The sequence below is a fragment of the Diprion similis genome, chromosome 11 (assembly GCF_021155765.1).
Source record: "Diprion similis isolate iyDipSimi1 chromosome 11, iyDipSimi1.1, whole genome shotgun sequence".
Taxonomy (NCBI): Eukaryota; Metazoa; Arthropoda; class Insecta; order Hymenoptera; family Diprionidae; genus Diprion; species Diprion similis.
The window spans coordinates 9,510,258-9,520,481 of NC_060115.1; the positions used below are offsets into that span (position 1 = coordinate 9,510,258).

Here is a 10,224-nt window from a genome sequence, read left to right on the forward strand (position 1 = left end):
CGGCATTTCACCCCTCTAAACCGTTTTAGTTTTTTAGTTTTCAATGTTCAACAACATGCATGAGTTGCAACGAAATTGGAGGGGAACACCAAAGTGAGATTCCTTGTAAGAGTCGGTAAAAAATGATTACTGATTCGATCCTCGTAACTTAAATGATTCTTCCTTAAAATAAAAATAACGACTCACTGGGGGTAAATTTTAACTCTGGTTTCAAAGATTTTGTCACATTTATCTAAAATCGTGCCAATTAATTCAGGGGTAGGAAATGTCTGGAGACTTTGAATTTGGGATTAGAAAAATGTAGTCCAAAAAAGAGGCGCAAACCTTGTCATCCCTGGTGGGGATCGAACCCACGACCTTTGGATTAGAAGTCCAACGCGCTATCCTCTGCGCCACAGGGACTCGACAACAACCCAGATCTGCGTGCGTTGATCTGTTATGCTTGGTTTTTGAATCCAAGGTGGCAGCATCAGTATGTCTTTCCTGTGACGTCACTTACTAGCGTATCATGCGGTCAAAGACCCTGCTCACTCAACTTTCGAAGACAATATAAAAGGCACGGTGTCGCATGATTTAAAAACACAAAATTTTTAACGATTTTTATGTCTAATTACTGGATTAATACGTTTTTATGTATGTGAACCGATGCGCACAAAGTCTGTATCAGAAATAAATCATCGATGATTTTTACACATGACTGCAACATCGGGATAAAAATTGTTCGGAATGCTTAAAGTCCGTCCGAATCTAAACACAGAAATTTGCGAAATGTATATTGCTCTCCGTGATCGGTGAAACAATATTAGAAAATTTATCGTGTCACGCAGTGATGGGTGGTAATAAAGTTTGTATGTACATTCCTGCGCTGAGGATCGCCGTAGTCAACACAGCGGAGAGCGCGAAGAAACGTGAAAAAATCGAAACCTCTGTCGCACGGTGTGTGGGATGAAAAACGTTGTTGCTATGCGGTTGAGATGTTGAAATTCGGTTAATAAAAATGATTTCTAGACCGCGCGATGTTGTAGTTATTAGGATATTTAGTGATAGCGGTAAAAGAATGGACGGTGTTTGACAAGTGAGAATCGGGATGCAAGCAGCAGCCTGAAAAACATGGCCGCTCAAAAACATATGACAAAGGATAAAGCGTTGCGCTGCTTCTGTAGGACGAACAAAACACCGACATTTGATTGTTGAGAAATTGTCAGATTTCGAATTCAGCATAGCAAAGAGCCATGAATACGAATGGAGAATGGGGTCAATCGCTTCGGTGCTACAGTGGCATTGTGCAAAGTGTTCTCTCATAAACCCGACCGAGAGCACGAGCTGCGCCAGGTGCGGAGAACTTCGTAGGGTTTACGATAATAAAACAAATCCCGAAACATCATCCTCGAACAGTTCAAATGTCTGTGAAAAAAATAATCCCGATTCCGCGGACTCTACGCCTCCAACACCGCCACCACGACTCAATTTTACGAATCAGTTAAAATGCTTCACGCCGAAAACTAGCTACGTTTACCATCAAAAACCGTTCTCACTTACCGTAAAAAATAACAACGTCCTTCCGTCTGGGTGAGCAATATTTATTTACTTTATTCTGACACTCGTCTCCATCTTCATTCCTGCTACAATTCAACACATTTCAACTCAATCCCGGTCAAGACTGCCTAACATCATGCTAGCCCATGCAAATTATTCGAAATGTAAACAAACGACGATCTATTATCAAAACCTGCATTCAGTATGGAACGTATGGAAACAAAGGAAGTGAGAAGAGCAGTCTTACCACTAGGAAAAATCAATTGTTTGCTTATCGGATTGAACCATACAAACTTTCAAAGTTTCAATCACCTATCGCTAATCAACCAAAAATTACAGCTGATAATCGTTTGATTCAACTTTACAATACAACTTAACAGATAATACAAATATTCATAGTTCGTTCGCTATGGCTATGTTTAAATATATATCAGAAAACCCTTACAAATTAATTTCACACCACTTTCTCAACTGACTGTATACTACCTCTTTAATTCAAACTTTTATTATTTCCGTTAGGACTGATCCCGGATCAAGAAGCTCGGAGAAAATATCTCGGCGTAACTCTTGGTCTGGGAGGACGAGGATTGAATCTGTATCATTAAAGCACAGTGTATCTCTACCTTTGTTACCTGCTCGCTGGATTTGCATCAGATGTTTGCAACCAAACAGCCAGAGCACATTGGCTAAGTGTATCGCCTGTGGAACCGTTTCTTTGCCCGCATCGAATCAAGAAGGTCATATTTGGACACGGAAAGCGAGGAGACCCGAAGTTCGCAAGCTCAAAAATCTTCACCTGAACGATGACGAGGATCCAGCTAAAAGTTCGTCTTCGGGACTGGAGGACCGTGTTTTAAATGTCAAATCCATCGCACCATCAATTCCTTCGAACCTCGATAAAACCAACAAAGGTGAAAAAAATACGTTGACATTGCTTTCGAGAGTAGATCCTGGTCATAAGTTGTTGTTTCAAATTTCTGTGTCCTTAGTCTAATGCAGCAAAAAATTTCTATTTTTATAAAATAATTCAAATCTATTTAGTTAAAATAAAAAGTAAAAAATATACGTACAAGGTATCCATTGTGATTTCTTCGTGCAAAAATTAAAATTATTTGGAGAGCTTTTATGTAATGCTTCGCTAATTAATTATGAAACAACACATTGATTGATCATGCGCATAAAATCCTGAATTTTTCTGATAAATTTTACCGTAACTTTAATAAGACAAAAAAATCACAACCAATATACAGTATTTAATCCTTATTACTCATTTATTGAATGGTAAAATCCCTCTGTAGTTTTGTAAGATTAGTCGGTGTTCCCTATCTTGCGTATTGAAACACCTCAGTGTCTCAAATTCTTTTTTAGTACTTCACAGTGAAACACTGACTGTACTTGATTATATTAACAATGTACAGCTTGCATGTATCAATTGAACTCTTAAGAGGCAAGAGATACATTATTCGGGGCTCTTGATTCTTGCCAGAGAAGGCATTGATTTTTCAAATTCTTTGGAGGCTAATCTTGTAATAACTTTTTTTTATCTTAGACATGGCCCAACTAACCAGCCTCGGTCGTAGCGACAGAACAAGATCCAACCGAGAAAGTTGGACGCTACCTCCCGTCGAAACCATGGATTCGCCATCAATAGCCTATACAGATAACATAGATAGTTCTCAGCGTTCACCGAAGCGTCACAGTCCTTCGGTGTACGAGCGTGTGAAATCTAAAGTGAGCCGTTCGTTGTCGAATGGTTCAGTTGTTCAAAAGTTATCGGAAGCTGGGATCCAAAGACCAACTAGTCTCATAGTTTCGGAGGTGCAGCAAGACAATGCCCTGTGGAGCTGCGATAACTGTACCCTAGATAACGCACCTGGCTTGGAACAATGTGAGGCGTGCGAAGCACCTAGGAGCCCTGCACCCTGTAGCGGTGTAGTTATAAGTGTACCGGCGTGGGAACCGAGAGCGCTTTCTTCTGCAGGCCCTCCAACATACCGGCGATCATTTTCGGAAGTTGATTCTGTCACTAATAATGTAATACAGAGAAAAACTGCAAACCGTCGTAGTTTAAATGACGAAGAACCTCCGGCTGTGCCACCACACTCTGTCGGGTTTAATTCAAAACCAAAGTATTCATACATAGGGATATCTGATCCAGAAACGCCACCACCACTGCCAAGAAAACAGAATAGCAAATTGGGCATCACGGCTGCAAAAACACTCACTGAGTCGATAAATACGGCTGGTGAGGCAGCAGAGGCTGGGCCTCTAAAGCGTATGTGGACTTGCCGGAAATGTTCCTATGCCTACAACCCTCTCTGGTCAACCGGATGTGATATCTGTTCATCTTCAAGATCACCTCCGTCTTTGGCTCAACCAAGTTTAATTACGGTAACTAAAGACGGAGCAAGTTGTAGATCACAGGCCTCGTCACCCATCATTGTTTCACGAGACAGCGTAAGGTATACTCCACCAAAATCGGCGACCTTAGCAACAGCGGAGGCTGATCTAGACGATCTCATCGAATTGCCATCACCTGCCTGGACTTGTAAAAAATGTACGTTACTAAATGCTGCTACAAGGACAACGTGTGAAGCCTGTGCCGGGTCCAAGTTGAGAAGTGTCAGTCATCTCGATGATCCAACGTTAAGAAAAGGGGAAAGCTGGGTTTGTCCATCATGCACTCTGCGGAACCCATTAACTGCACAGAGCTGTAATGCCTGCAAAACCTTTGCTGATTTCCTTGAAGTACCGAGGGATAACAGAGTGTCAGGACAAAGAAGTCCCAGTCCCAGGTTGACTTGTCCACCTTCGGCAAGCGCAAGAGCAGTTACACCTAGGCACAGGAATTCAGTTCGTAGAAACGGATCTGGAGCAGGAGATAAAAGGCAATCTAGGACCAAAGAAAATATCCACGCACAAGTATGAATTTAGTAATCCTATCTTCGATGCCATATTACTGCAAATCAACTAAAATAGTATTTAGAACCCTAAAATCATTATTTGTTCTAGTGGCAATGCAAATTGTGCACCTTTGAGAACAAAAGTACGAACGGAAGTTGCGAAATGTGCCAAAGTTCCAAGACTCTGTCTCAAATTCCTGGGGACAGGCTTAGGCTCGGCGAACCTGGAACTAGTACTCTGAGAATTCAAAGACAGGAAAGTGTTGTTATGGAAAATTTACGCCAAATTGAAGAGAGAGAAGCCTTAGAAAAATGGGAAAGAATCGTTCGGTACTGTAAAGAGGTAAATAAAATTGTATATTCTAGGGTTCTCACAAGAATCAGAAAAAAAAAAAAATGAGTACTTACATGGTACATGGGATTTCTGAAACAATTCTAAGTATCATGAATTTTGCAATAATATTACGCAATGGTACTCTACACTTCGGTTTTTGATTACAGACAAACGAACCGTTTGTCGACGACTCTTTTCCCCCAGCTCCAAAATCATTGTACTACAATCCTGCGGAAACGAAAGATAACCATGTGGTTCAGTGGAGAAGACCGCATCAAATAAATGTTGACTCAAGTGTCGATTCCAAGTTACCCTGGGCAGTCTTTAGGACACCCTTACCTTCCGATATATCTCAAGGTGTTTTAGGAAATTGTTGGCTTCTATCCGCGCTAGCAGTACTTGCCGAAAGTGATGAATTGGTGAGAAGAGTGTTAGTTATGAAAGAAACTTGTCCCGAAGGGGCGTACCAAGTCAGATTGTGCAAGGATGGAAAATGGACCACCGTACTTGTCGACGATCTACTTCCCTGTGATAAAAGAGGACATCTTGTTTACTCTCAGGTTAGTCTACTCAAGTCGAAGCCAATCATCAGACTTTTAACGAATGAAATTTTCATGAAATGATCATTCAACTTACATTTTTAGTGTTCTTTTGTGTGGTACTCGGTAAACGACACCCTGAAATACACATGATTTCTAGTAATAACTATTAAAAAAATATTCTTACACATTCGCTGGTATACTTTAGCTCCAACTTCATAATCAATGAACTTGACTGATATTGATACCTTGAAACCCAGACTTTCTGGCACAGAAAACGAACTAACAATGCATGTATAATAAATAGGCGAAGAGAAAACAATTATGGGTACCACTAATCGAGAAAGCAGTAGCTAAAATCCATGGATGTTACGAAGCACTGGTTTCTGGTCGAGCTATCGAAGGTCTAGCTACCCTCACGGGTGCTCCTTGCGAAAGTGTACCGTTACAGCCTTCCGCTTTACCAAGTGAAGATGAATTAGATAAAGATTTAATTTGGGCACAGCTTTTGTCGTCAAGACAAGCTATGTTCTTAATGGGTGCTAGCTGCGGTGGAGGCAATATGAAAGTTGATGAAGAAGAATATCAACGAAAAGGACTTCGTCCAAGGTATTTATTAGTATTTTTTGATATTTTATATTAGTACTTTTGTCTACCTTCTGTTCTTCTGGTCTAGCTTCTGTCGTCATTTTATAAATTCTGATCAACTGGTCTCTTAACATCATGAGAAGTCACAGCTCTCAGTAAAGCAAACACTAAAACATTTATTCTAAATTAATGACTGTACGAGAACACTTTACAGTGTATCAAGATATTCCTTGTACTATGCTATCAGTAATTACAGATATAATGCTGTAATTTGTTTTTCGTTCCAGGCACGCATACTCAGTGTTGGACGTAAGAGACGTACAAGTAAGTTCGTAGCAAATAACGATTGTTACACTTTTTGTATAAAATGTCTACATCTTTCCATAATTATATTGTGGTAAAACCACTAATTCTTGATTACACAATTTAGATTTCTTTGTTTGTCGATAATGAATTGTCAAATTAATTTTTTAGCATGGAAGTTAATAAGTTAATTTTGAAACATGTATTAAAGGGAATAAGATTGCTACGACTGCGCAATCCTTGGGGCCACTATAGTTGGAAAGGAGATTGGTCTGATGATAGTCCAATTTGGACAGCGCAACTCCGAGAGATGCTTATGCCTCATGGCGCATCAGATGGTGTATTTTGGATATCATTTGATGACGTTTTAAAGTACTTTGATTGCATTGACATCTGCAAAACGAGAGTTGGATGGAGCGAAGTTCGTCTGCGGGGTACTCTACCACCTTTGTCGTCATTGAGACACTTATCATGCGTTTTGCTAACTGTACTAGAGCCTACCGAGACCGAATTCACGTTATTCCAAGAGGGTCAAAGGTATAAAGACAGTCTAGACGATTTGAGTTCAATTCAAGAGTCCTTAATCTGTAGCAGTTATATTCTCTAGTTTTAGAAAGGAATATAGAAATAAACAAAATATCTATAGTATGTATTCAAAAATGCGTGTTGGAACCTAAGCTTTCGAGAAGATTTAAAAATTTTATAATCTAACAAATCACTTTCCCGTTAAAATTAGGAATTCAGAAAAATCTCAGCGTTCTCAATTGGATCTATGCGTAGTGGTTTTTCGGACCCGGTCGCCAGCAGCACCAGAAGTTGGTCGACTGGTAGAGCACAGCAAACGTCAAGTTCGTGGCTTTGTTGGTTGTCATAAAATGTTGGAAAGAGACCTGTACATTGTGGTGTGCCTTGCTTTTAACCACTGGCACACTGGTATGGAAGATACATCAAGTTATCCGGAATATGTACTTGCAATTCACAGTTCGAAGAGACTGTTGGTCGAACAAATTTCACCACCAGCATTCGTGTTGGCTGATGCTATCATCAGCTTGACATTAGCCAAGGGTCAACGGCATGAGGTAAGCCTTTGCAAATACCACTGATTGGTGGAGTACATCAAAGAGTGCTCTCAAATACGCAAATTTTTTTTCACATATAGAATATCCTATACTGTTGCGTTACAGCCAAGGTAATTTGTTATAGAAAATATAATGGTATTCATATGTGACCTAATGTTCCAGGGTAGAGAAGGCATGACAGCCTATTACTTGACGAAAGGTTGGGCAGGCTTAGTCGTAATGGTTGAAAATCGTCACGTGAACAAATGGATACACGTAAAATGTGATTGTCACGAAAGTTATAATGTCGTGTCTACCAGAGGGCAGCTCAGAACAGCCGACAGCGTACCTCCGTTGCATAGGTAAGCGAAAAAACAGTTCAAAGCTGTATAATGATATTTCAACTCTCGACTTAATCTTGCAGGCAAGTCATCATTGTCTTAACACAACTAGAAGGCAGTGGCGGTTTTTCAATAGCTCATCGACTAACACACAGATTAGCGAATAGTGGAAACTTACATGACTGGGGTCCGCCAGATACTCAACACTGTCCACCCATAGACACTCAAGTCGAAGGTCTTCATAGTCCTCGTTTGATAACGTGAACCTGTAAAATCACCAAATGCAATTTTTAGCATTTAACATGAAAATTGTGATTGTGAATCTTGATGTGCGAACAAATATATTTCTAGAGCCTAAGGATCTTCCGGGGAAAAAAAGAAATTTCCGATTAAAACCATTGCTTTATACCGGAAGTGTGCAGATACCTAAATCGTTTAGACTACCTTTGAATATTTTTCTCGCACAAACGAAATTGCAAATTTCAACAGAATTTAAACATTGTCGAGACTCGTATGCAGTATAAACAACTAATTTCTCACATATACGGTATTTTTTGATGTTTGAGTCTCCGTTGAAATAAACCTTGTTGAAAATTATTACTTGAAAAGTTCAAACTGAAAACGTTATATTACATACTGTTATTCAGTATCGGAATAAATCTGCTTACACATAACATTCTGCACTTTTCCTTGGCAGGGTATATTTTTTAAATACTTGGATGCGCTTTCAGAGGTTCTATATTTGCATCAAAAGCAACCGTACTTGAATATGAGACATACTCAGTTGATAGAGAGTTTCAACTATAACTTAATGATTAATTTTCAAAATAGCAAGTTGTATTTCAAATTACACCTCACGCGAATCTATTTAGTATGTGGCTAAAATAAGATAAAAGGCTAACTCCGAATGACTGTCAAGTATAGGTATAGTCAAATGGGTGGTATAACGCTAATGTGCTTGTACGTCTTTGTTCTACATGAATTGTATTCTAGTATCGTACGGCATCCGCGTACGTCATGACTGTGCATCGTAGTAAAAAAGTATTCTAACTTGTATGGAGTTATTATCGTTTCTGTAAAACGTTCTACAATCTATACGCGTGTGTCCCCACTTCCGCAACTCAGACTCATCAGACCAAAAGAATTGTGATCTGTTAATGCATAGATCATAGCCATGTGATCTTCCACTCGCCATATAAAATAACTAAATAATGATAGAAAGACTTCACATAAGTTCATAGACTTCTTCTTATTAGGTGTATATAATTATTCAAATGCTATACAATTCATAAACATCTTTCTTGATGAATGATTTGAGAACATCAGCGTTATATTGCCCATTTAATTAGGCACGTATGAAACAGTTGAGAGTGCGATGGGAATACACCCAGGATCTAAAGGCACTCCATGCCTTATTGAACATACTCAATGCCCTTAATGCCTTTCTCCGTTTGCGTGAACATATATCACTTTTGGGTCTAACAGAATCCATCTTTCAAAAAATACGCACTTTTATTATATTTGATATTTTTAAATGGTCGTTTAGCAACTACTTGAGGACACTTCAGCTGTATAATTGTTTGAAGATAACAGGTTTATGACCTAGATGTGTTACAATATTACTTACTGTACAGTTCCAATGAAACACATATTATGCAATTTCTAATAATGAGAAATTTATCTTCACAGAAGGTTCAATAAGTTTATTCTGACTGGTTTAAAATACTCTCATTTCGAACTGCATATAATTTTTGTTATTTGGAAATATTTACAGAACAAACCAAGGAAGTAGAGTATGTACAATTATTATATTATATCTTCCTGCATTTACACGTATCATACTTTTTGTCACAGAATTGAACTTCAAGAGAGGTATAAAGGAAAGGTACACGTTTGACCATGCATATTATGTCAATGAAGTTGTGTATAACTTTGTTGGAGGTGTATTGGAAAAAAAGTAAATTTTAGTTTCATGCGATTACACTGACTTGAAACATATTTTTATGCGGATATCACAGGCTTTAGATTTTTCGTAATAATATAACTTATTTAATATTTACCTCCTGTGTTCTAAACCTATCTCGAAAGCAAGGTATACTATTTGCACATTTTGCTTCAAAAATCAACACATGGAAATTATAGGAAGTACAAAATGCAGCTTACGTGTAAATGAAGCGTGTCTGAAACTAATAACTCAAGCTAAAGCCTCAACTCACCCGGATTAGTTGATATGATCTTGAGATATGTAAGCTTTGTATTGTACTTGTTTTTAATACTCGTTTGTTTCCTATTAATTGTTCTCAAATTTTGTGGGATAAACGTATATGGTATATGTGTACACATATACACACAAATACACATACACACACACCATCTTATAATAAAAAAAAACAGGAATCAAAGGCTCTCAATGTCCCGATATGCTCAGTGCAAGACATGATACAATAACTAACAATATTAGTATATTACAATTTAAAGAAGTAAAGGTTTTAATATATTTTCCTCTTGGAAAGAGGTTGTTGTCCATTTATTAACGTTCCATTTATTAAAATTTGATTACGAAAACTTGAATATTATGTCTAAATTAGATACGTTTGGTAAATATGAGTGGGCCATAGATTG

At 38.4% G+C, this 10,224-nt stretch overlaps 1 protein-coding gene and 1 non-coding gene across 2 annotated transcripts; one reads left to right on the forward strand and one right to left on the reverse strand.

Annotated features, from left to right (window-relative positions):
• Positions 1-329: 329 nt before the first annotated feature.
• Positions 330-402, reverse strand: Trnar-ucu. The gene has a single exon. It is a non-coding gene; the product is annotated as a tRNA-Arg (tRNA).
• A 485-nt stretch (positions 403-887) lies between these two features.
• On the forward strand, positions 888-9,685 carry LOC124412238 (calpain-D). The gene is made up of 11 exons (XM_046891960.1): positions 888-1,569; positions 2,056-2,447; positions 3,086-4,458; positions 4,549-4,782; positions 4,941-5,333; positions 5,620-5,921; positions 6,188-6,224; positions 6,415-6,740; positions 6,940-7,282; positions 7,445-7,623; positions 7,686-9,685. The coding sequence occupies exons 1-11, from the start codon at positions 1,250-1,252 to the stop codon at positions 7,864-7,866; spliced, it is 4,080 nt and encodes a 1,359-aa protein (XP_046747916.1). The 5' UTR covers positions 888-1,249; the 3' UTR covers positions 7,867-9,685.
• The last annotated feature ends 539 nt before the right edge of the window (positions 9,686-10,224 follow it).

What these genes read in the sequence shown, in the direction of transcription:
- LOC124412238 (XM_046891960.1), top strand. Translation starts at nt 1,250, where the DNA reads ATGGGGTCAATCGCTTCGGTGCTACAGTGGCATTGTGCAAAGTGTTCT. An exon ending in AAGAAAATATCCACGCACAA is followed by an intron (nt 4,459 to 4,548) that starts GTATGAATTTAG and finishes TATTTGTTCTAG; the next exon opens with TGGCAATGCAAATTGTGCAC. An exon ending in CCAAGGGTCAACGGCATGAG is followed by an intron (nt 7,283 to 7,444) that starts GTAAGCCTTTGC and finishes CTAATGTTCCAG; the next exon opens with GGTAGAGAAGGCATGACAGC.